This window comes from Camelina sativa, chromosome 8 (genome assembly GCF_030686135.1).
Source record: "Camelina sativa cultivar CO46 ecotype springtype chromosome 8, ASM3068613v1".
NCBI classification, from domain to species: domain Eukaryota; kingdom Viridiplantae; phylum Streptophyta; class Magnoliopsida; order Brassicales; family Brassicaceae; genus Camelina; species Camelina sativa.
Window position 1 is genome coordinate 5618558 of NC_141887.1, and position 26351 is coordinate 5644908.

The 26351-nt window shown below is 36.5% G+C and overlaps 5 protein-coding genes, 2 long non-coding RNA genes and 1 pseudogene across 9 annotated transcripts; 3 read left to right on the forward strand and 5 right to left on the reverse strand.

Annotated features, from left to right (window-relative positions):
- Positions 1 to 320: 320 nt before the first annotated feature.
- On the reverse strand, positions 321 to 3368 carry LOC104706412 (guanine nucleotide-binding protein subunit gamma 3-like). The gene is made up of 5 exons (XM_010422604.3): positions 2804 to 3368; positions 1436 to 1488; positions 1300 to 1344; positions 1155 to 1199; positions 321 to 970 (listed from the first exon to the last, which is right to left on the reverse strand). Exons 1-5 carry the CDS (start codon positions 3047 to 3049, stop codon positions 538 to 540), a joined length of 822 nt encoding a protein of 273 aa, XP_010420906.1. The 5' UTR covers positions 3050 to 3368; the 3' UTR covers positions 321 to 537.
- Positions 3369 to 4116: 748 nt separating this feature from the next.
- On the forward strand, positions 4117 to 5936 carry LOC104706415 (protein LURP-one-related 16-like; annotated as a pseudogene). Its single transcript, XR_015564017.1, has 3 exons — positions 4117 to 4476; positions 4574 to 4840; positions 4993 to 5936. The product of XR_015564017.1 is annotated as a protein LURP-one-related 16-like (transcript).
- On the forward strand, positions 4993 to 10676 carry LOC104706416 (uncharacterized). The gene is made up of 12 exons (XM_087462099.1): positions 4993 to 6535; positions 6619 to 6857; positions 6965 to 7121; positions 7267 to 7344; positions 7678 to 7752; positions 7832 to 7951; positions 8034 to 8198; positions 8310 to 8832; positions 8980 to 9136; positions 9508 to 9617; positions 9711 to 9823; positions 9947 to 10676. The coding sequence occupies exons 1-12, from the start codon at positions 6197 to 6199 to the stop codon at positions 10607 to 10609; spliced, it is 2739 nt and encodes a 912-aa protein (XP_087318225.1). The 5' UTR covers positions 4993 to 6196; the 3' UTR covers positions 10610 to 10676.
- LOC104706413 (copper transporter 5) lies at positions 5230 to 5849 on the reverse strand. The gene has a single exon (XM_010422607.3). The coding sequence runs from the start codon at positions 5847 to 5849 to the stop codon at positions 5406 to 5408; it is 444 nt and encodes a 147-aa protein (XP_010420909.1). The 3' UTR covers positions 5230 to 5405.
- Positions 10677 to 14713: 4037 nt separating the features above from the next.
- Positions 14714 to 15787, reverse strand: LOC147939727 (uncharacterized). Its single transcript, XR_015564682.1, has 3 exons — positions 15632 to 15787; positions 15332 to 15498; positions 14714 to 15201 (listed from the first exon to the last, which is right to left on the reverse strand). It is a non-coding gene; the product is annotated as an uncharacterized LOC147939727 (long non-coding RNA).
- A 114-nt stretch (positions 15788 to 15901) lies between these two features.
- Positions 15902 to 16990, reverse strand: LOC147939728 (uncharacterized). 2 transcript variants are annotated; one of them, XR_015564681.1, is made up of 3 exons: positions 16719 to 16936; positions 16247 to 16377; positions 15902 to 16064 (listed from the first exon to the last, which is right to left on the reverse strand). It is a non-coding gene; the product is annotated as an uncharacterized LOC147939728 (long non-coding RNA). The 2 variants fall into 2 exon arrangements; XR_015564680.1 differs by lacking the exon at positions 15902 to 16064 and having other exon boundaries at positions 16106 to 16377; positions 16719 to 16990.
- A 4878-nt stretch (positions 16991 to 21868) lies between these two features.
- Positions 21869 to 22384, forward strand: LOC147939729 (uncharacterized). The gene has a single exon (XM_087461005.1). It carries the CDS (start codon positions 21869 to 21871, stop codon positions 22382 to 22384), a length of 516 nt encoding a protein of 171 aa, XP_087317131.1.
- Positions 22385 to 24237: 1853 nt separating this feature from the next.
- On the reverse strand, positions 24238 to 25258 carry LOC104706417 (uncharacterized). The gene has a single exon (XM_010422610.3). The coding sequence runs from the start codon at positions 24899 to 24901 to the stop codon at positions 24437 to 24439; it is 465 nt and encodes a 154-aa protein (XP_010420912.1). The 5' UTR covers positions 24902 to 25258; the 3' UTR covers positions 24238 to 24436.
- Positions 25259 to 26351: the final 1093 nt, after the last annotated feature.

A 26351-nucleotide genomic window follows, 5' to 3' on the forward strand; every position in this document is an offset into this window, starting at 1 on the left:
GTACATTTCATAGCTGCAAAAATTTCCTTCCTCAGGGTAGTTATCGTTCAACTTCAAACTAGTGCCGTATGGCCCGTATCTAACATGTTGTAAGATGTGTTTTTGCAATGGATCCACGATAAATTAGGAAAAGTTGTATGTAAAGACCCAAAACAAGATGTGTTTTAATTTGTTTTAACATAATAACATGTTATATATGATCCGTATCTAGTATTAAACAGAACCCACGATGTCATTGCTTTTAGATTGATTTTGTTGATACGTTCACATAATTTGTGATATAGTATCTCATGGATAAACCCCAAAAAAAAAAAAACATATCCCATGGGAGGCTCGCTTAGTAATCATCACTTACAAAAAGACAAAAATATTCACAGTTAATTACAAAAATCAAGAAAGAGTTTCTTCCTTTTAAGAGATAAAGAAGAAATGAACCAAAAAATATGACTTATAGAGAAAATAACTATAATGATGCCAACAAAAAGAAAAAAAAAATAAAAAAGGAAGAGAAAATAGCTATAATAATAATAATAATGTTTAGAAAGCTAAACAACAGGGATTAGAACATAGATTTTTACAATTGCAAAAACAACAAGAACAAAGTCGTACCTTGGGACATCTAAAACAAGATGACCATCTGATCTTGCAGTTGCAGTTGCAGCTGCAGCATGAACTGTTCTTTTTACTCAGACACGACGGTCGAGCGCAACTGCAACTGCGGAAACATTTGGGAATGCAGCAAGACAAGTCCGGGCAAGAACAACAGCAACCTCGGAAGCATGAACAGCTCGGACAACTTGGGCAGCTCGGTCTTGGGCAACAACAAATGCTTGAGCAGCATGATCCGTCGCAGCATTTGGACCCAATGCAGCTGCAAGATGTACAGCTACAGCACTTGGGCTTCTTCAGATGGCACGAACACTTGGATTGGCAGCAACAGCAGAAACTCACCAGTCTCAAACACGGGCCACTGCATCGAGTTATTAGTTAATCAGATCACATTGTTAAGACAAGCTTTAGACATTTGTCATTCTATCCATCTAAGATCAAGCATTACCAAAAAACAGTTCTTACTATTTGATGCCTTATTCAGATTTTATATAAGATGTTGAAAATATAATATTTCTAAACTTAAAGCACCCTAAAATTCTTACCAGAGCCACTTCCAGAAGCGGCAGGATCTTCGACTTTTTCGTTGTCTGTCCGTATGAGAAAAAAAAACAACGCAACGGAATTGTAAGAGCAGGCAAAGTAAGAGAAAAGTGAAGTCACTGAGTGAACTAGATATATAACGCTTACGCAGGGATCATTGGGTCAGAATTTGCAACTACAAAATCAGAGACCCTGCCACAATAAAAACATTTTTATTTATCAAATAAACCAAACCGAATAAAAACTGATACAATATTTTGAAAAAACAGAGAGGTCATCTCACTCTTTGCAGCATCTAGAAGCTGGTTGTACTCCTTCTACGAATTTAATTTCCCCCTGCTCCATGAGGTCATTCGAAATATTAATTAAGAAATTAACCTCATTCATTAATTAACTAACCCAAAGCTAAGTGTTACTATTTGCTTGTGAAATATGAGAAAAGCTAATTTCACAAGAAGACACTGATGGGACAAACACATATAGTGTAACAAAAACTTATTTAATTTCCCAAAAATATGCCATTATAGAAAGTAGTAAAACATAAGGGTAATGGGGAAAGCAACGTGAAGAAAAAGGTGAACAAGAATTGGGTCCTTTCAAACGCAGATAGCAAATAAAGACAAAAACTTTCACAAAAATTGATTGATATGGAAAAGCAAAACAAAACAAAATCGAAGCTAACCAAATTCATTATATATTTTTAAAGATCTATACTCAGCTTTCCCTACTTTGCTCTCTTCTAATGCCTTCTCTTTTTTTCTTTTCTTCTTTTTCTTTATCATTTTCCTTTAAATACTCTCTTTGACTAAGCACTCACTTTCATAGTACACATGCACGAACACATTACGCCTCTCAGTGATGCAAACAGCAACAGAGTAAATGGGCGTCTCATCAATCACTTGACACCACACGATGATCACATTTTTTTTTTTACTTTTAACATTTAACATTTACTTTTTACAATAGTATTTGATAACAAAACAAATCCTGATTAAAAGAGGTTTAGAATAGAAGTTAGTTGAAAAAGCATAGGAACTTAATTAGTTTAGTTTTGTAATCAATAGATCCGTTGAGACTCCCTCAACTAACAAAAGTTTTAAATGATTCAAATTAATTTTCAATTTAAAAACATGCATATACTAGTATCATATGGAGTAGTACGAGTTTGAAATTAATTAGATATAAATGTGTCTGATGACAGAAATTAAATTACTCTTTTAGAGAGCATCTAAGAGAATAAAGAAAAATTAAATGTCTTGGTTTCTACTTTCTATAATTGCTGTCAAACATAACACAATGGTCCAGAATCCAAACCAACCTGGATATAGTAGGAACCAAGTTTTTATTTAATAAAATCAGTACCCTCTTTTCTCACAAAAACAAAATAAATAAAATCAAATTGTACTTAGATTACTTACACAAGAAAAGTTTTACTAATAAGTAATTCATATTCGTTGACAAAAAAAAAAAAAAAATCATATTCTAATCACTAGTATCAAAATGAGTAATGAAATTCAAAATATTCGGACACTTCCTCAGAGTAATCAAAATGACAGATTAAAAAAACAATAGTATATGAAAAGGACTGTTTTAAAAAAATAAAAAATATAATAATAATTTTAAGTACTTTTTTCTAATTTAAAGAACTTGCCTCGAGAAAACCAATCTCTCTCTCGAGCATCTGAACTCTCGCCGCCTCTCTGCGTTTCCCGTACAAATCTGGATACTCCGGCGGAGACTTAGGACGAGGCGGCGGTAGTGACGAAGGAGCAAAAGGAGACGAACCCACTTCACCACCAGCACCACCATGGCCAGCTCCTCCTCCTCCACCACCGCCAGAAGGAGCAGACATTTCGAGAGAGAAGTGGTTTGTTTGAGAGTCTTGAGATAGAAACATGCAGTATTGTAACTTAAGAGAAAAGTGAACAAAAAAGTGTCAAGAAGAAGAAAGAAGAAGAAGAAGCGGCGAGTGAGTGAGTAAGTGAGAAAAACAATGCAAAGGAGAGAGAGAGAGAGAGATTAGTAAAAAGAGTATAGTAGTAGAAGAAGAAGTAGTAGAGAGGGAAAGAGGTGAAGGGGTGGGTGGCAGAGGCAGTAATAATAGCATCTGACAAGGATTATTACTTACCTTCCTCTGCCCCTTTTAAGGCTCCGTGTCTCTCTTCCTTCTTTTTTCTTTTATACAACTTTTTTTATTTTACTAGTTTTATAACCACATTTTAGGATCGACGACGACCATATATATAACAAAAGACTTCTTGTTTCTAATAGTTCATTTCCTATGTCTTATTAAAGAAATCTTCAACTTTGTGTTATTCAAATTATGTTGGTTTCATACATTTATATCAATATCGTTAATAGAGTGAACGACCCTTTATTTGGTGTACATGAAAAATAAAGAGAAGTTGAAGATGATAAATGACATATTTCGTTTCTAGTGTTCACCATATGGTCCTTTCACTATAGTACTGTATTTCTCAACTAATTAAATGGTTAGTTTTCTTAATTATAAACCAAATATGATTAGACGAACAAAAAGATCAAATAAAATTTTTGATTATCTCACAAAATTCACCCATTAAAAAAAATGAGAAGAGGAAGAAAAAGAGTTCTTACTTCACATTGATACCAAAGAAGAAAAGAAAAAGAGTTCTTTAAACTGAAGAAAAGCTTCTGTCAGTTTGTGCCATTGCGAGACTTGTTCTAATAATGTTCGTATCTAGCTCATTTTAGCTTTAGAAATGCCCACTCACAGAACAGTCACACCACTAACTGATTTATCACGTTGCCGATTATTTAAGTCTTAAGCTTTTCTATCACCAAAGAAAAACAATGTCTTAAGCTTTTGAAGACTTTTGTCACAAATATACATACAATAGCATCTTTCGTATTAAGCTTTTGAAGTCTTTTGTCACAAAAATGGACACTAAGCATCTTCTTTATCAAGTATATCACTACAATGGACACTAAGCATCTTCTTTATCAAGTATATCACTACAAGTGTTGAAGTGTAATCTATATATAAGGATTAAGAGAGGTCAAGTATAGTACTATATAACTAGAACGCACGTGTGTGTGGATTTGATGGGTGGGAGAAGCAGCCATACAGTGGATCCAGTGGTGAGTCGGAGATACTCATCGGAATCAGAGGCGGTGCTGGTGGTGCGGCGCCGACCGTCCATGGTGAACGGAGGAGGATTTGTAGTGAGCAATAACAATCAACAGGTAGTATTTAGAGTTGGTGGGTGTGGAGTTCTTGGAACCAAAGGCAAGCTTCTCTTGACAAATGGTGACGGTGAAAATTTGCTTCTCATCCGCAAAATGGTAAATTCTAACATCATGTTTATACATACTTAACAGTTTTGATTGCAATAAAACGAGTGAACGTCAAATCTGATTTTAGTATACGATTTAATATCAGGGAGGAATAGTGCAGGCACTGAACATGGTACACAAGAAGTGGGAAGGTTTTGGATATGATAAAGAAGGCACAGAGAGGCTGGTTTTCACATTGAAGGATCCAAAAGATTCATGTCTGGTTCATAACAACAACAGTTCTTCAATCATAATCTTGGTTCACGGTAAACCGAAGAAATTATCAACTCACAAGAGCTACGTGGGGATCAAAGGCTCTTTCACAGAGAGAGATTGTAACATCATGAATTCAGATGGCAGAGCCATAGCTAAGGTAAATTAAACATTACTGTATTCTCTTACTTACTAGTTTAACTTTAATCTAACGTGATTGCTGTATGTGGTGGCAATATCCAAATTTCAAAGTTTCTGACAAAATTGGGATAGCAAAAGTCGTCGACATAATGGTAATAATAATTGAAACAGGTAAGAAGAGATAAAGAGATGGAGGAGGAAATGGTGGGGGAACAAGACGACGGATCTGTATCATGTAATAGTCAAACCAAACGTTGATCAAGCTTTCATCATCGGTCTCATCGCCGTACTCGACTATATCCATGGCGAATCCACCATCTGTTAATATATCTGTTTTTATTCCCTCTTATATATATCCTTATGTCGTCACACATACTTAATTTGTTCAAAAACATTACCAAAAAAGTGTTTGCTTTGAATAATAACATTTGCTTAATCATAAGATTTAAACCATTCAAATTCGCAATTAACTAAAATTATACAGAATTAAACAACACAACAAACTGTAATCAGAATTACAAACATCAAACACACTTTTTTTTTTTTGAGATTTTTTTTTCCGATTTTTAGATTTTTCTCATCAATCAAGCACAGGGACATGGATCATCGGTGGCGGCGTCAGAACCGCCGTCATCAGATCTGAAAACGGCGTATCCGACGGTTAATCCGACGACAATCGCGATGAAAACGCCTCCGTTGAAAGACATAGCAGCAAGCATAAGCAAGTAACCGATCGCAGCGTTGACGCCGAAAAGAAGAATCGAAGCGGCTTTAGCGGCGGATCTGGTACCGGATTTGGGGATGAGAGGAGCGGATACGCCGGAGGAAGAGCGAGCCGGCTGAGGACGACGGGATGAGGAGGAGGAAAGGGATTTGAATTGGACGCGGCGATTCTCGAGGTATTGGTAAAAGGCGGAGAAGACGAAGCAAGCGATCAAAGTGAGGATGTAACTGAGCCACGAGTCCGTTTTCCAGAAATTGAAGAGAATCGTGGCTTTGATTCCCCAGTAGAAGGTCATGTGCATCATCTTCGCGAGCTTTTGATTTTGATCTGATTTTAGCAGCTTCTGATTTGATCGAGTGAGTCTGTGAGAGAAGATGAGAAGATGAACTCTGATATTTGGATTTGGTGACTTTGTTTTGAAGATACGTTTCTTTGTGGGCTCATATTATAGCCCATTGGGCTTCACAATAAAACACTAGTGTCCACTCCAACAACAACCGCCGTTTAAAAGTCACAGGGTCAGAGTGGCATTTTCGTAAATCATCGTGATAGAAGGGGTATTTTTTTAATAACTCCCACGAGATTGAAAAAGCTTCGATTTTTCAGGTGGAAGCTGTATAGTCTGTCTGGTAGTACCAAATCCTCGATACGATGAGGAAGCGTAATCCAAAGGCGTCAGATTTGTCAGAGCCATCTTCTTCTTCTAGTCGACAAGAACCAGATGTTGTTTATGATAACGATGCTCTCGATAAGGAAGTGCAGGCTGATGTTCAAAGATCCGGGAAAGTTTGGTTTTCAGTGTTGATTTTGGTCACATACTTCTCTTGGGCTGTTTACAGTTATCAGTATGGGAATCTACCTAAACCTTTAACAGCAAAACAAGCTGGCAAAAGGGGTTTCTCTGAAATTGAAGCAATGAAACATGTTAAGGCTTTGACTCAGTTTGGTCCTCATCCTGTTTCTTCTGATGCTCTTGTCCATGCCCTTGAGGTTTGTCTTTTTTTTTTTAGGGGTGTTTTGTGTTTTCTTAATTTTGGGTGTATTCAGAGTTTGTTATTTGTTTATCTTTGCAGTATGTATTGGGAGAAGTTGAGAAAGTTAAAGAAACTGCTCATTGGGAGGTTGATGTGAATGTTGATTTCTTTGAATCTAAATCTGGTGTAAATCGTCTGGTTGGTGGTCATTTTAAGGGCAAGTCACTTGTGTATTCAGATATAAGTCACATTGTACTAAGAATCTTGCCGAAATATGAATCAGACGCAGGGGACAATGCGATACTGGTCTCTTCTCACATTGATACTGTCTTTACCACGTATGTTGTTTCATCTCTTATCCATTGCTTTTGGATTCTTGTTCCTATTTTCATCACCATATTGGAGTAAGTGTGTTTTTAATTTGTTTGTGAATGAATGTATGAAGTGGTGGGGCTGGAGATTGTAGTTCATGTGTAGCTGTAATGCTGGAACTAGCTCGATCTGTTTCTCAATCGGCTCATGGATTCAAGAATTCTATTATCTTCTTGTTCAATACTGGAGAGGAAGAAGGTCTTAATGGTGCTCATAGCTTTATTACTCAGGTAAATATGATACACTGACCATAATGGCTTTGAAGTTTTATGTATTTCCTCTCTCTCTTACTTTGACTTGCTCGAGTTAATCCGATTAGATCTCTTTATTCATGAACTTTTGGTTTCTGGCTCACATTGTACTTTACTGATGCAGCATCCATGGAGTTCCACAATACGTTTAGCTATTGATCTAGAAGCCATGGGTGCGGGTGGAAAGTCCAGTGTTTTTCAGGTATAATCTGATGCACTACCTCTCGTTCCTGACCATTCTTAAGAAGTACAATTTCTTTTGACATGTGAGGTTTCCCTCTCCCCTTGTAATATCAAAAGGACATGGTATGAAAACAAGTTGTGACTCCATGTGAAGGGTTTTGGTACTTTAACTGAATTTTGGCTACGGTCCTGATTTCGTTTTCTAGGAGTTAAGTTGTTGTGTTGGAATTACTTGCTATTGTTTGTACCTTGTACCTGATAGAGGATTGGGTTTCTGGTTTTCAAATTGCGTCTCGTTATCTCCAAGTGTGAATACCGACCTTTTGATTGTTGGAAATATCTTCTGGTGTAGGCTGGCCCGAGTCCGTGGGCTATTGAAAACTTTGCTTTAGCTGCGAAATATCCATCTGGTCAGATAATTGGACAGGTATGTACTTCCCAACTGATGTTTCTTTCCCCCTTTACTGGTATATATAGGCATATATATCACTGCTTTACTATGACAGGATCTGTTCACTTCTGGAGTCATAAAATCTGCGACTGATTTCCAAGTATACAAGGAGGTTGCTGGTCTCTCAGGATTGGACTTTGCTTTTGCAGATAATACTGCTGTATACCACACTAAGGTATTTCCTTTTTTTGTTACATGTTGTTCTTCTTGTTTTGATCCTGGTTTAGATGTGTAATATGTTACTACTTTTGTTGCAGAATGATAAGATAGAACTAATAAAACCAGGATCGCTCCAGCATCTTGGGGAAAATATGCTTGCTTTCCTCCTTCGTGTTGCTTCATCTTCTGATCTATCAGAGGATAAAACTCTTCAGGAGGAGGAGAAAGCCAACCCGGACTCAGCGGTCTATTTTGACGTTTTGGTAATCTCAGAACCAACTATTCTGTTGTTATTATCTATTAAGTTATGTACTTACATAGCTTTTCCTTTACCATTCCTAATGTCTTTCCTTTATTCTTATGTCAACTTTTAGGGGAAGTATATGATTGTATACCGGCAAAGTTTTGCGACAATGCTATATGTTTCAGTGATCATGCAATCGATTCTTATATGGGTTCTGTCTGTCTTCATGGGTGGTTACCCGGCTGTTGTGTCGCTGATTTTGTCGTGTTTGAGTATTATCCTCTCATGGATATTCTCAGTAGCTTTCTCGGTAGCTGTTGCATTCATATTGCCCTGGATTTCTTCATCACCTGTGCCGTATGCTTCAAACCCATGGATGGTAGTTGGATTGTTTGTGTCGCCTGCGGTTTTGGGGTCAATAAGTGGTCAGCATGTGGCCTTTATTTTCCTTCGGAAGAAATCATCAAACCGAAATTCGAACAAATTGCAAGTCTCGCCAAGACTACGAGATAATTTGGCCAGGCTGGAGGCTGAGAGATGGCTGTTTAAAGCTGGTTTTATTCAGTGGCTTGTTCTTCTGGCCATCGGAACCTATTATAAACTTGGATCAACTTACCTCGCTCTGGTTTGGCTAGTGCCTCCTGCATTTGCATGTAAGCCAATCTTTGCTAGCATTGTTTTTATATAATGAAGGATGTTATTATCATTCAGTCTAATCACATTCATTAAAAGACACTGGAAAAGTGTTTCCCTTTAGGGCTCTCCTAAGTTTAACTTAATCCAATCTAATGGTTGTCCAGATGGATTGCTCGAGGCGACTTTATCTCCAATCCGATTGCCAAAGCCCCTTAAACTTGCAACTCTCTTTATCAGCCTGGCGGTACCAATTTTGGTTTCAGCTGGCAGTTTTATCCAGTTGACCGGCACAATGATCGGTATGCTCATTCGATTTGAAAGGTAAGCTGATAGGCTCTACAACGTAAGATTCTTGATACATATGAATGAACAATAAATAAGAACTCCAAAACAAACCATAACATTTTTTGGTTTCCCTTTTGTCATCGATTCGCCTAAATTGGTTCTTCCTAAAATTCTCGTGCCTAAACTTAGATAGTGAAATAAAATGTTCCCAGTATGTTGGAATACCATTGAAAGAAATCCTAATTAGTTTTTAGTTTGCAGCTGCCCAGTCATAGTAAACTTGGCAACTAAAGTATAATTCAAAATGCGGTTGCTGCAATGAAATTTATGGTTCTGTGAATCTCTTTCTTCTTTAGCTTCAACAAACCTTATATTGTAGCTTTTGTTTTATGTATTTTGGTGTGTAGTACCCCAGGCGGAACTCCAGAATGGCTAGGCAATGCATTGATCGCTGTTGTAATTGCTACTTTCATAAGTCTGACTATGGTGTACCTGCTGGCCTATATTCATCTCTCTGGTAATGTTCTACTTTGTAAAGGAACTTGTCACAATAATTACAAACTTTTGGTTGATTAAGAATCATAATTCTTGACAAACTTATGGTCTTCAGGTGCAAAAACGTTGCTTGTCACCGCATTATGCATTATCACTGCCCTCTCTTTGTCCCTTGTAGCTTCTGGTGTTTTTCCTGCATTTACTGAGGATACTGCCAGAGCAGTAAATGTAAATTAAATACCTTTGATTCTTGTTTCAGTTGCAGTTCTTTAATTACTTTTTTGTTGCTACATGTAAGTTATTCAAACACTATACGACTCAGCCTTTTGATATATGGTTGTACACATGCAGGTTGTACATGTTGTGGATACAAGCGGGCAAGATCAAGTGGCTTTCGTATCGCTATTCTCAAATACTCCTGGAAACCTAAACATGGAAGCAGAGCAGATCAAAGAAGGGTTCAAATGTGGCAGAGAGAATAAGATTGATTTTGTTAGTTTTGAAGCTAAGTACAGTTGTGTGACCAAGAAGGACGCCGAGGTTGGATGGGACAAGCACAATATTCCAGTCCTTCGTGTCATAAACGACAAGGAGAGAGACGAGGGAAGAGTTACAGCGGTTTCAATGGACACAGGAGGCTCATCGCGCTGGACACTTCGCATTGACATTGAAGAAATAGAAGACTTTACAATGCAAGTAGGTGAGGATGAAGAGTTGATGATAGCACGAGGCGAGAAAAGCAGCAATGAACAAGGATGGCATCAAATTCAATTCGCAGGTGGGAAAAAGGCGCCAACAAGCTTTGTTCTCAAACTTTACAAAAAGAAGGAAGAAGTATCTGATGACAAGAAGAAGAAGCAAAGACCTCTCTTGAAGCTCAGAACTGACTTCAACCGTCTCACACCACAAGTCCAGAGGGTTCTAGAAAGACTTCCTCCATTTTGCTCACTGTTTGGAAAATCCACTTCTCCTTTTACTCTCGCCTTTCTTGCTTCTCTTCCTTACACCAAATAACACTTCCCACTCACTTGGCTTTTTGCCAACGCATATTCTAATAAAATTTTTGCTGTTGACTTCAAAAGCACGAGTTAAAGTCCCTGAAGATCACCAAATATTTGAAACTCACAGTTGAATCCGGTAATTATACCTCAAATCCAGCAATTTTGGAGACCTTGCAAAACGGATTTGTTCTCCCACTACTAGCATCTGAGTTACAACTTGCTACAAGAGAACAAATCCTACAATTTGATCGTTACTTTTTATTTTATAAATCAAGGGAAATAATATTTATGGAACACGATAGGTACAAATCTTGGTGGGTATACTCAAAGATATTCGTGAAAGGGGCTCGAGATATTTTGAACCCAAGCAACAAAAAGTGACCAGAAAAAAAGATTAAGAGAATAAACAAAAAAAACATGGATTGTCCTTAGGGTGAATTAGGCAGCTGACCAAAATCACAATTGAAATGAAGAATATAGCATGTTAATTGAGGAAATTAAGTGAGTGACCAAGGGTTAAAATCTGGAGAGCTCTCTACTCTCCAAGAAAAATTCTGAATACTCTTCATTAGTCTCCTCTACTCCTCATACTCTTAATGAAAGTTCTAATTCCTAAATTTACCTTTACCAAACCGATTGAAACCATTTCTTTAAACCAGTTTTTAATTGAATTGATTATAAAAAAAAATGGCTCCATCGTCGCTTCTTCTCCGTTCTTTCATCCAGTTTTCAATTATTGAAACTCAAGCTATCAAATCTACAAATAAAATATCCTTTTTTCTACTACGTTTAGCTTAAATCCTTTTATATCCATAGAGTATTCAATCGATTTTGGGTTGTATTTGGAGAGATTTCATTTAGATTTGAAAATTGTGTTGAAAATCAATGGATATTCATATTGGGTTGATAACCATCTATTATGGCTCGATTAAGACATATGAATGGACTGTAGTGGTTGATCGTATGTAAATTAGTGTTCTTGGTTCGAAAATCCACTGGGTTTGCTAGCTCTGGGCATTCGGGTACTCAGGTCGGGTTCGGGTAGGAACCGATCGGATTCAGCTTTTTCGGGTAGAAGAGTTTAAGACCCAGTAGGGTAAACAGAAAATATTGGTTCGGGTTCGGTTCGGGTCTTACTGGATTCGGGTCGGTTCGGGTTTAAAATTTCAGAACCTATACCCGAAAAAATCGGGTATCATCCGGTTCGAGTTTTTTTGTACCCGATTACCCGAAATTTAACCCGATAACCTGAATTTTACCCGATTTCCCGGAAATTTTAATGTTAAATATTAAAATTAAATTTGAAAAATTAAATTTTTAAAAATTGGTTAATTTTTTTAAAAATATAGCTAAACATTTCAATATAATTTTGGTTATTTTGAGTATTTTGATCTAGGAAAAACTAATATTTTTGAATTTTAAGTTGTAACTTTGAATAACTATGTTATATAAAAAATATATATAACTAGTATTTTATGTATATTATTTTATTTCGTATTTGTCGGGTACCCATTCGGTTCTCGGTTCGGTTCCGGTTCTTCGGGTTTAGGAGATTAGGGTATTCTACCTGTTCCAGGTTCGGATTCGGGTCCATATTTTTGGGTCGGTTCCGGTTTGGGTTTTCGGGTCCGGTTTTTTTGCCTAGGCCTAGGGTTTGCAAACATAATAAAGTTAGAAAACTGAGTATAACTGTGAAAAATGGTATAACTGAAATTTTGATATAACTAGTACAACTGATATGTGTATAGGTACAACTGGTATTTTATTATGTTCTAATTTAGTTTTAATTCTAATTTCTTAGGAAAAAACAGTGACCAACCTTCCGAACGCATAAACAGAAGCCATGAGAAAACTTGGATAGCTAGTTTCAGAGCAAGGAAGGTAGCCAATATAAGATTCAAGATTAGTGTAATTTTCAATGTAGTTGTACTCTATGATTTTGCACAACTGGGTAAAACTTGGTTTTGTAATAGTACAACTATGTATGTCTTTGCTCTCATTCCGTTTGTAAAACTTGGTACAACTAATAGTACAACTAGGACTATTTTTTTTAAAATTACATATGTACTTTATTAACTGTAATTTGTTAGACAATGTTAAAAATCTTCATATTCACTTTATAAACTGAAATTGGTATGGAAAAGTTACTAAGAAAACATATTAAAAAATGATAGTCTTCACTAAATTCATTTGTATCCAAGAAAGACCTTATAGTTTTAAGATGATTTTCTTATTATTAACCCAATTGCATTGCAAAACACACAAAAATAAAGTTTTAACACATATGTTTGCATGAACACATGGAGAATGTTATACAAATTAGTAAAACCTTTGGTCCAAATGTAAAAATTTAATTTAAATACAAGTATAACTAACTATACACAAAAATCTCTAAAAGTACAACTATGTATAAGGTAGTACAACTTGAAAACTTGGAATAACTATGTTTGTTTTTGCGGCGCCACCTGACAATTGTACTTATTATGCGGTGCCATGTGAAATTTATGACGGCACAATTTGACCACATGCGGTTTGACCTCCTCTCTCCCCCAAGTTGTTTAAAAGTTTTAAAATTTCATTTAAAACAAAAAATTATTCCCTATTTTTTTTTTGACAATAAGAATCATTCCCTATTAAAGAGAGACAATGTTGACGAGAGAGAAAAAGATTTATGGGTAAGGTAAGTATTAAGATTAATAAAATTTTAGTTTAATTTTCGATTCCAAATTTTAAGATTCAATTCATCACTAGTTTGTACAACTGATACAAATTGGTATAAATGTTCAACATGTTCATGATTATGAAGATCAAATTAACATGGAAAATTGATTCACATCTCTGGAGGTTTGAACTCGAGTGGAACCTCTCTAAAGTGATTGGAGTTATGCAATCACGCCCGTGATTGGAGCATGGTGTTCTTAGATCAAGTTATACCAATTTGTACCAAGTTGTACCTTTTGTTTCTGAATTTTATAACTAACATCAACATAGTTAGACCAAATTATACTTAGTTGTTCACGTTTTATAACTAATCAGTTTTTGCCACCACGTCTTCTCCTTCTTTTCCATCTCCATCCTCTATGATTTATCAGGTTCGGGAGAGTTATATTGGTTTTGATTTGACTTTTCACCTAAGTAGGGTTCTCTGTTCTCGTGACTACTCTCTTCCACAAACCTTCAAACAAAATTGATTAGCACTTCCATTCACTTTGGATTCTACACAATTGTAATGAACAGAGTTGACAAAAATTCTACACATAAATTTTCAAATTTCAATCAAATTATTTACATAATTTCCCTTATTTCAATCGAATTCTACACAGTCGAAAATAAGAAATCGATTTTAACTTACAGAAAATTGGATTTGTTCGTAGTTATACACAAAATCGAGAAGAAGAAATTGATTTCAATTACAAAAATTTGGCATTTTCGTGGTTGTACCAAATAAAAAGAAGAAGAAGAATTTGGTGTTATTGGTGGTTCATAAGTTTTGACTCGATGAGTAATAAACTTAATTTGTAGAGGGTTTCAGAGTCTTTTACTTATTTTTTGATTTAAAATAAATGAAAACAAAATTATTTTTTTATAACAAAAGTATATGAGACTAATCTTTGGAGAATAGAAAACCTCAGATTTTAACTCCTGACCATGATTTTACCAAACTACTCTCAAGTCACACACACAGAACTACACGTGAGTGAGGTTGACGTGAGAGTGAGGAGAGAGAAATTATATAATTGTTTTATGATTTGTATTATAGTTAAAATATAATTATATACTAATCAATATAGAGGTTGTCATGTTCAGTTTTAGTTGCGTCACTTTTTGTTATGTAGCCATCAAGTGAGAGTGAACAATATTGTAATTGTTGGTTATGTACAAGGGTTAATTTGGACATTATTATACATAATACAAAGAATATAAGGGATGGATGAATAATTTTTGTTTTGGGTTATTGGTGCCAAATTCCCTTGTCTTCTTTATACTTAAAAAAAAAAAATTAAGAAACAAATAGAGTAGAGAATGAAATGCCAAAGTGGGCAACAAAGTGAACAGGAAGGAAGGACCTATTTCGCCACACAAATAGGAAAGTGATGTGAAAACATAACAAATAAACATTTGTGTCTCCTTATCATACCAAAGCTAGAAAGATCCGCATATGCCATGCATTCATATATACGTATATGTTTACTAGCTAGTTCATATATATACTTTTATAACTGGATCTAACAGAATAGATATTAGGCTAAATCTTAGGGGTTAACCACTGAAGCGGATCGATGCCATACAATACTGCAATACCATATGGTAGTGAATTTCATTCGAGTTTTATGCAACAAGTCATTTGTCGGAATAGGAAAAAAAACACGGCTCTCATTTAGAAAAGAATGGCAAGGTTAAGAACAAACCGATTGCGCAACATGATCACTGAAGAAGCTCATTGTTGCTTCTTTTGCACCATGAACCCAATTCTCGATGTCCAAACTTCCCCATCAAACAACTATGACGTAGTAGCCATATAGAGAAAACAGAGAGCCCAACTACACCACACGTATACCGGACCCATTACAGGGTCATCCTCCTTGGCTTTCGATGTTTCCCCACCTGTTTAAGAAGAAATGCAAGAAGGGAAACTCTCAGAGTTGATTTCAAATGAAAATTGTTTGTCTTTACATGATGATTTATGTTTACAAGAATACCGGTCAATGATACATAAACAAACAGCCACACCTACCATAACTATTAAGTATGAGTTAAGTTTTTCCAAATTCTTATGAAGCAGGTTGATTGCATCTGTAAGTTCACAATCAGTCCACTGGGATCCTTCTTCGTTAACTTCAGGCAGTTTGATCAAATACAAGAGGCATTGGGTAACTAACTTCCATCAACAGAAGAATCACTCTGCAAATGGGATGTAAGTCAGTAGATACGATTAAGAGAAATCTAGAAACAGTAGACTCAGGAGCATCACAGTAATGAATGGTCAGAAAAACGAAGGTATTGCCCAGACAAAGTAAGAAATCAATGGGTTTACCTCACTCACGCTCAGCATGCAAATGGCTGAAAGATCTCTCCAAGTTCGACAACAATCCCTTGATAACTGCCAACAATGATGACAGTGACTTTTCTGGATTCTTAACAAGATCCTCACCACACGTTTATCCAATTCAGCATAAAGCTAGAGAGCCCACTGGAAGTAGTGACATTAGTACGTCAAACATGCACATTTATAATGGTGTTCCTCTTTTGCTAAAAAGGAATTATGTAGTTTAGTCACATGAAGGTATGAAGATTAACACATGAGGTTTCAGATTTTCAATCGAATATATATGATTATTAGAAGATCTATCCATTTATTTGTTTAACTTGGTATTACTTGTTAGTGAAGAAGCTTCAGGTTCAACAAGTTACAATTCACATCTTACAAGAAGAAAAAGGTTCAGGCTCAACAAGCTACAAATCACATCCTACAAGAAGAAGAAGAAGCTCCAGGTTCAGCACGTTACAATTAGAAGAACATAAGGGTGAAATTTTTGTAAACAAATGGGAGATGTTTAAGTACAAACATTGGTGGTGTCACTGGTGTGCCATGATATCTACAATCTAAACATACATATATTCACTACAATCTAAACATACATATATTCACCTCTGCGGACAGCATCCTCTGCGCCTTTCCTCTCTTCCTCAGCCTCTTTTCTCCCTCTCTTTCCAGTTTTCGTATTTCTGATCGTCTGTTGGTAATTCATGACGACATATAGGGCAAGAGTTATGCTCGTCCTGCCACAAACAATTAGATCATAAGCTTTATGTTCTTGCCATAATGCTCGACATATATATAGGGAAAGATTTATGTGTTCCATCAAAACAGGGAGGAGTTTCCGACTGCTTAGCAGAAGATGAAACCTCAGGGTTACAATAAGATTTTTTAAGTAAAACTTTATGTCAATATGGTTGATATGGCAATCTATCATGTATGCTGCTGTATGATAGTCGTCTCTGTATAGGTTTGTTAGACAAACCGAAGATTTGTTTGTATTTCTGGAGTGGTCAGATATGTTAAGATTTTCAAGACAATTTGTGTGTTAAAGTAGTGAAATCTTTGTTGTTGTTATTATTACATAAGCTTTCATTCAAAACAAATCAATCGAGTCTCTTATTGAATAGGATGTATAATTTGTGAATGAGAGACAGTCTTATGTTTCTTGGTTTTCCAAGCGATCGGGAACCACCAAAAAGCACAACAAACGCACTAATGGATCGACGAGTAATGGGACAAGATGACCAATCCGAGGGCTTGATTGGAACCACATATACTAGAGCATTAGCATTATGCAGCATAAGCATTAAGGTGCATATGATCTAAGTAATATAACACATTTAGTTGATTGGTATAGCAGTAGAGTATTAGATATCATATTTATATTAATATATAACATTAATTAAAAAATATAATTTAAATGTGCTTCATTATTAAAATTAATTATCACTCATTGCTATATAATTTTTTAAAAATATATTTTACATCTAATAAATTGTTATATATATAAATGTATAATTTAATAATTTTTAATTATATATTTCTAATGTAACACATTAATTACAAATAATAAATATATATTATAATTTTTTTATATCTATATTTGCATTTTTAATTTCAATAAATTTTTAAAATATATATTATATAATAGATTAAACTAAAATAAAACAATAATATATATTATAAACATTATATCCAGATTAATATTTTAATGTATAAAATAAATTATTATATTATTTTAAATAATAACATTAAGTAGTTTCCCATATATTATCTTATAACAAATAAATTTATCTTTTATGAAATCATAATTTTCTATTTTTACAAAATAAATTAATTATTTAAAATGATTTTAATATATATTAATATTTTAGAGTTAGATGCTTGGGAAATGCTTCAAATCAGAGCATACAGGAAGAGAGCATATGAGAGAGCATCTGCAACTTCTAAATGCTCCCTTATATGCTCTCCTAATAAATGTTGATTGGATGATAAAATTAAAAAAGCTTTTTCATATGCTCTTCCAATCCAGGCCCGAGTCACAATACACTGTAAGAGACAAATCATAGTCAGTTTTAAGAAGGATCCCTTGTCCCGGCAAACCCTTTAAAAACTGCACCACACGCAAAGCTGCACTCCAATGAGCCTCCCGTGGATGTTGCATAAACTGAGACAGAACATGGACGGAGTAACTCAACTCAGGACACATATGAAGAAGATACAACAACCGGTCAACCAAACGACGATATGGAGTTGGATCAGTTAACAACGGACCATCATCATCAGCCAAATGGTGATTTTGCTCGAGTGGAGTGACGTCAGGACGGGAAGCAAGACTGCCAGTATCAGAAACAATATGTAACGCATACTTGCGTTGGGACAAGAAAATTCCTTCCGACCCACAAGACACCTCGATCCTGAGAAAATATTTCAATCTCCCCAAATCCTTCATAGAGAAACATTTCCCTAAGTAGTCTTTGAACTTTTGCACCATATAGCTATCATTGCCACAAATAACAAGATCATCAACATAGATCAACACCCGAATGTCAATATTCTCACGAGTATAGGAGCCTGTTTCTGCCCATACAATGACTTCTGTAGACGACAAACCTTGCCAGGATGAAAGTGTCAGAAACCCGGTTGTAGCTTTATATAAACCTCCTCCTCAAGATCACCATGAAGGAAGGCGTTATTAACGTCCATCTGAAACACCTCCCAATAATTCGCAGCAACAAGCTGGAGGAGGGTACGCACAGTGGTCATTTTTACAACATGGACAAACGTTTCATGATAGTCTTCCCCTTCAACCTGTTTATTCCCACAGACAACGAGACAGGCTTTATAACGTTCTAGAGAACCATTAGCCCGATACTTAGTCTTGTACACCCATTGAGAATCAATTGCAACCTTACTAGGTGGAAGGTCCGTAACATCCCACGTTTTCTTGAATTCAAGAGCATCTTCCTCTGTAGTCATTGCATCATTCCACACTTTAATACGTACTGCTTCTTTGAAGTTTTTAGGTTCAAGAGCGGCATATATGGCAGCCAAATAAGCACGATGTCCTGCATAAAAGGAAGCATCAGGTATATAATCTGTCAGGGGAGACAAAGAATTACTTTGGACCAAAGACGAGGACTGAGAAACAGAGGACGAAAGAGCGTGATGGGTGTCGAGATCTGCAGTGGTGTTATACAACACATAGTCCTTGAGAGGAACCGACTCTCGAACTTGGCGCTTGCCAGGGTGAGGCGGTGGTTGAACAACCGCAGGTGACAGTGCAGAAACCAGAACCAACGTTGTAGGGACGTCACAAGAACCTGGAACAGTCGACTCCGAAACTGCAGGAGTTGGGACCAAGACTCCAGGTGATATAGAAGGAACAATAGGTTCCACAACCGACTCGCTTGGTGATGAAACATTTAGCTCACGCAATGGTAAAACAGAGGAGACATTACGATCATCACACGCAGCAGGAACCAGAGCAGAAGTCACAGTACTCCCCCTGTCCGGGACAGCCATAAAGAGACACCAATCTGAATCAGTCACGAGATGGGCAGAAGGAGCCGGAGAAGAAGACACCTCTGCAAATTTTCCCACAAAAGGAAATACATGCTCTCGAAAAATCACATCACGTGAAATCAGAAACTTGTTTTCCTCCATATCAAAAACCTTCCAAGCTTTTTGGCCAAAGGGATAACCAACAAACACGCAACGACGACTTCGAGGCCCAAATTTGTCCTTGTCACGAGACAACCGATGGGTGTAGCAAGCCAAGCCAAAAAAACGCAATTGATCATAAGCAGGTTTGGTGCCATGAAGTATTTTGTACGGTGAACGATTGTTATGAAAAGACGTTAGAGTGCGATTAATCAAGTATGCAACAGTTAAGACAACCTCTCCCCAGAACTTAATCGGTAGGCTTGCTTGGAATAACAACGCACGGGCGACATTAAGTATGTATCAGTGTTTCCGCTCAACACGTCCATTTTGCTGTGGAGTACCGACACAAGAGGTTTGATGAACAATGCCTTGCTGCCGGAAATAGGAGGAAAGACACATAAATTATGTCTCATTGTCACTACGAACTGTTTTGACTGGCTTGCCAAACTTTTTATCGGTGTATGCTGGAAAATTAGTAAGAACAGTATGCACTTCTGATTTCTCAAGCAATAGATATGTCCACACTGATCTTGAGAAATCGTCGACAATAGTCAAGAAATAAACTGCACCGCAAGAAGAGGGAACACGATACGGTCCGCACACATCACAATGAATTAAAGAAAAACAATCTGAAACTTTATTGATACTATCAGGAAAAACTTCTCTAGTTTGCTTAGCTCGAAAACACACGTCACAAGACAAATAGCTATTAGAAGAACCAGAAACAGAAACCATAGGCAAAACCGAAAGCACCGAATAACTTGGATCACCCAACCGTTGATGCCACAAAGCTTGATCAGAAGAGACATTAACTATGTGAATCTTTACGGTTGCAACATCCGTCAGATAGTAAACCCCATCACACTCTTCACCTCTTCCAATCAAAGTCCTCGAAAAACGGTCCTGTAAAACATAAATTGTATCAGTAAAGGTGGCCATGCACTTAGTTTGCTTCACAATTTTAGAGACAAAGATCAAAGTGCAGTTCAAGGTTGGGACATAGAGAACATTGGCTAGGAAATTTTCTCCGAAAGAGAAAATTCTCCCATACTTAAGGCCATTGTTTTGCTACCATCCGCAAAACCCACCGAACAAGGTGAAATAGGACCAATGTTAGTCAAGAGTGTAAGGTTCCCAGTCATATCAAGGATAACATCGCCAAACTTTGGCTTACCAGATAACTTATCAGAACTATTAGTAGAGGTTATTTCTTGAAGTAGTTGAGACAGGGCACAGAGCTAGTCTGGTGTGAATTCTGGAAGCGCTGAAGGATTGGAACTTGTTGCATGTGCCGTAGCTATTTTTCCTCTGCCACGTCCATTACCAGCGCCTCGACCACTGCTACCACGACCACCGGAGCCGCGACCAGCACCATTACGATCCATCCACCAGTCAGGGAAACTAACTAGAGACCAACAATCCTTCTTTTCATTCCCCGTCCGACCACAATGTGAGCACAACACAGGACGAGACCTGACAATAGAGGATTCCACACGATTCACAGGTTGATTCTCAGCGATCATGGATGGAGAAACCAACTCGCGATGTACGACAAAACCCACAGCCTCCTGCCATTGTTCCTGATGTCGTGAAGAAGCAAGTCGTTGTTCTTCTCGTATTACTTTGGAGTAGGCAACACCGAGAGACGGAAGTGGATCCATATTAATCATACTTGTACATATCCCACCAAAACGTGAATTGTCGAGTCCCATGACAAACTGATGAAACTTTTCATTGTCTCGTTCTTTGATCAGTGTAGACATAGTTGAACCATGAGGACATACTGCACTTGCTTGATAAGTCTTCAACTCATCCTAGAGATTACACAACTTTCAGTAATAGTCGATCACCGCGTGTCCTTCTTGACGGCATGATTGCTGAGCCTTGATCTGATGAACATGAACGTTGTTACTGACTGAAAACCGTTTCATCCCACAAAAGGTTAGCATCAGAGATAAACGTAACAGTTGATTTCACCTTGACCTCGATCGAGGCTCGAATCCAACCTACAATCATCGAATTCACCGTCTTCCAATTCTCGAAGTTAGGATCATCGCTTGAAGGTTTCGTGATAGACCCATCAACAGAACCAGTTTTTCTCTTGGCTTGAAGAGCATTCAACATCTCTGCAGACCACTCATTGTAATTTTCTCCATTCAACAGAACATAGGAGTTCACGGTACTCGGGTTGTCGGAGCTGGACAGAGTGTATGGTGACACCGTCGTTGAAGATGACGTTGAGACAAGAGATCCAGACGAACTAGACAGCTGTTTTCCGGTGGTAGACATCGTTTACTTGGCACGCAAGAGAAGTCGAAACTATCGACACTTTTAGAACAAAGAAAAGATTTTGTTAAAAATTTTGCTCTGATACCATAAAGAATTAGATATCAAACTAACTTGCTTTATTGATTAACCATAGTGTGGTATTTATACATGAGAGACTCAATACATGATAAGTTCAAGATACTAATATATCGGATCCTAAACCTTATCACACTAGGACGATAAGTACAACACAAATATTTGACTCTATCCATAATATCTTCTATTTCTTCAATGTCAATGCGAAGTGTCCAGCGCGAGAAGCCTCCTGTTTACATTTACTGCTCTGTCAGTATCCTCAGTAAATGCAGGAAAAACACCAGAAGCTACAAGGGACAGAGAGAGCCAAGAGTTACAACGGTTTCAATGGACACAGGATGCTCATCGCGCTGGACACTTCGCATTGACATGGAGGAAATAGAAGAATTTACAATGCAAGTGAGTGAGGATGAAGAGTTGATGATAACACGAGGCGAGAAAAGCAGCAATGAACATGGATGGCATCAAATTCAATTTGCAGGTGGGAAAAAGGCGCCAACAAACTTTGTCCTCAAACTTTACAAAAAGAAGGAAGGAGTATCTGATGAGAAGAAAAAGAAGCAAAGACCTCTCTTGAAGCTCAGAACAGACTTCAACCGTCTCACTCCACAAGTCCAAAGGGTTCTAGAAAGACTTCCTCCATTTTGCTCATTGTTTGGAAAATCCACTTCTCCTTTTACTCTCGCCTTTCTTGCTTCTCTTCCTTGCACCAAATAACATTTCCCACTCACTTGGCTAACGCATTTTCTAATAAATATTTTGTTGTTTACTTCAAAAGCACGAGTGAAAAGTCCCTGAAGATCACCAAATATTTGAAACTCACAGTTGAATCCGATAAGTATACCTAAAATCCAGCAAATTTGGAGACCCTGCAAAACGGATTTGTTCTCCCATTACTAGCATTAGAGTTACTACAAGATAAGTTCGTCGTCAAATCCTACAGTTTGATCGTTACTTACTTTATTAAAAATGAAGGGTGATAATACTTTATGGAACACACACGGTAGGTACAAATCTTGGTGGGTATACTCAAAAGATATTCGTGAAAGGGGCTCGGGATATTTTGAACCCAAGCAACAAAAAGTGACCAGAAAAAAAAAAGATTTAAGAGAATAAACAAAAAAACATGGATTGTCTTTATATTAAACAAAAAAAACAATTAAGAAACAAATAGAGAACAAAATGCCAAGTTAGAGTGCATATGACAAGTGGGCAACAAAGTGAAGAGGAAGGAAGGACCCATTACGCCACACAAATAGGGAAGTGATGTGAAAACATAACGAATGAACATTTGTGTTTCCTTATCATACCAAAGCTGGAAATTTCCGCATGTGCCATGCATTCATACATATATGTTTACACATTCATATATACTTTTCTAACTGGATCTAACAGACTAGATATTAGGCTAAATCTTTGGGCTAACCGGTGAAGCGGATGACATGCAATACTGCAATACAATATGGTAGTGATATGCGAAAAATGGTTTGTATTTGTTTTCCTTTTCTTATCACCAACGCGCATCTTTCCAAGCTCAAATGCATGTAGTGACACATCTATAACAGAAGTACAAATCACTACACAATCGTTGAATATTAAACTAGGTATTATACGTATTATTGTATTAATAGATTCCTCAATAGTATTTGTTTAATGCACAATTTGTTTTAGCGTAAAGCTCATCTGAAAAATTACTAATAAGTTATATGGTTTTAGAGCTCTACGAATATATTAAAGTATCCACGTTTTACTATAAAGTAAATAAATTCAAATATTATACGAAAAATATAAATTGTATAAATAATTATGCACTATTAATTAGAGTTTTTAACATAACAATGCAAGGACAAAATCATAAAATTGAAAAACCACTGTCATTAACTCATTTTGTTTGTTTTGTTTGTTTGTTTGTTTTTTTTTTTTTTTTTTTTTTTTTTTTTTTTTTTTTTTCTGAATTGTGTGCGTATGTATATGCACTCTCCATGTATTGATTATGTATCAAAATTATTATTTGGATTTTAAGATCATATGTATTTTCTCGGTTAGGCAAAATATAAGTGGCAAGCCATGATTAATGATGCATCTAAACAACAAAAAAAATGTAGTGAACTTCTCTTTCAGAGTTCACAACCTTTACATAAGTCGCTTCAGTTTCAGTGTATATCATTGAACCACGCTACTTCGTTTTTCTTCCCTCCTTTACTTTTTTGGGTGTTATATATGTTGCATCAGTTTTTAAATCAAATGACATTACCATGTCAGATGACTCGGATCAACTTTATTACCCTTAAAAAAAAAATGTCAGATCAACTAGTCAAACTCAATCGGATCAAATGGGACATATTATATTTACCTATAGCTTCGACAGTTCATATATATATATATATAATCACAAGAAAAATCTTTACTATGATTAAGCAAAAGGACAGCTTCTTATTTTTTTTTAACCTCGGTAAGATTATGATCTTAATAAACTAGCATTGTCTCATCACCACTAACTCCATCAACATTCGTAAACAAAACTCTATCATGAATATAATAGTACAAACAATTACTTCAACAATCTAAACTAACATAATATTGGATTTTTATTTTTTCGAAACTGATGAGCTTTGCTCATATTTTACAACATTTTTATTAACTCACTAATGAAGAAAGGGTGACGTCATAGGAAATTTTAAATCCTCGGATTCCAACCCTTTCCTCTCCTAAAATGTAACTAAATACAAATAATCTTAAAACAAAACAAAAAAATACAAAACTAATCAGTCACGTAGAGAGAGACGGGAAACAACTCCCAGATCGGAGAAGCGACCGTCGTGACGCAACACCGTCGATCCCAGGCAAAGCACTGCTCGAGCTCGTCCTCGTGGTTGTTCTCTGAGGAGAACCGTCGAGGCTCCGCCGCAAGATCCTACCAATGACCGAGATCGGATCTTGCTCCTCGTCGGGGCTCCAAGAACGGAAACGGTGGCAAAACGTTGTGTGACGACGGAGAGCTTCTTCGACGGAGATACGAGTGGAAGATCGAACCACCTCGTCTTTGACAGCCTCAGCGCAAAGCCCACAAAGCCAGTGTCCCTTGTGACGTTCTTTGACACGGTGGATGTAAGCAGGTGTACACTCCTCAGCGAAACCGCACGTGTCGCACGTGACAGACTCCACCGCCGGCAAAGAAGACGACGACAGCTTAGTGTTAGTATCCGTGGCTGATGCTGATGCTGATGATGACATGGTTTGCTTGTGGAGAGACTTAGTAAAAAAAATTCTATGTTACGACGAGTTCTCTCTCTGGCTAGCTTTAAGGTTATAAAATCTCATATACAGAGAGATACACAGGTGGTCTTTATCGGACGTATATATAGATTATACATACATGGTCATGTCTGTTATTTTATTTTATTTTTTTTGTTTGAGGAAAAAAATATTAATAATGTGTGTATGTTAAATAATGTGAGGGTGGAGGAGGATTTGGCTTCATGTGAGTGAGATAATGTGGCGAGAAACTTTTTGTTTGTATCTTCAAATTATGCATGTGGGTGTGGATGGATAATTATTGAATTTTGTTTTTAAGTAAGTTGATGAATTCATTTTATAATTATGCAATCTTGCCATTCAAGATATTCATTTTTTTCCCCTCTTGAATTATAGTAATCTTGTATATCGAACAATATATTTCGAATACAGATTCAAATCTGTTAACTTTGTGAGATTAGTTAAGTCTATATAAACGTTTTGAGTTTTGTCGGTCCAGACTAGAGATCAATCAGTCTTCTACTGTGATTCTACATTGACGATTGCAATAGCAAAAACTAAAATTTGTACTGATCTCAGTATTAATTAGTTTAGAGATGCGCCAGGATCGCTCCAATGTAGAAGAAAACTCCATATACTGGCCATAACTTATAGTCTAGAATCTAGATTCAATCTCTCTTTTTTTAGTGTGTGCGTGGGGTTAGCTATGAGATAAATTACAAAAGAAAATTAACGGAGGGAATTTGGACCAATTGGTCTTTACATGTCTTATGGCTGAAAGATAGAGACAGTAAGAATATAAGAATATTAAAGAAAAGTCGTTATATTTGAGATGGGAAAAATAATAAGAATGAGCAAATAGTGCAACTTGTTGTGGCAACAGGTGCATGATGATTTATAAACTAGTTAGAGAGCGTAGGACTAATTTTACTGTTAGGCGAAGAGGTTTTTTTATGATTTTGAAGAGTGGAATTGTTACTTGCTTAATAGCTAATGAATTGACTTACTTCAACAGTAATCGTATGGTAGCAAGTATGATAGCAAATTAGCAATAAATGGTTGCTTGCAACCATAGATATATAGAGAATGGTGAAATGTGGACCTGAAATTGAGGTTATCCAATCAAAGGTTCGATGTGAATGTTAATGGATTAAAAAAAAAAGAGTTGTGGTTACTAGGAAAAAGAGGTGGTCCATGTTTTTTTTTATGGACATAGTTGAGAAGGTACCTAGTCTTTGAAGCAATACTCCATTGGTGAAGTATAAATGTCTTTGGTTAAAACTCAAAAGTTGAAAATTTCGTTGACAGTAAACTAAGCAAGATCCATATAAACCCTAGTGAGGGCTGTATGAGATTATTGCCCCTCAGAAGATCTGTTGATGAAAAATCGATCTAATAATGGGAGACATCAATAAATTTAAGGAGGCTA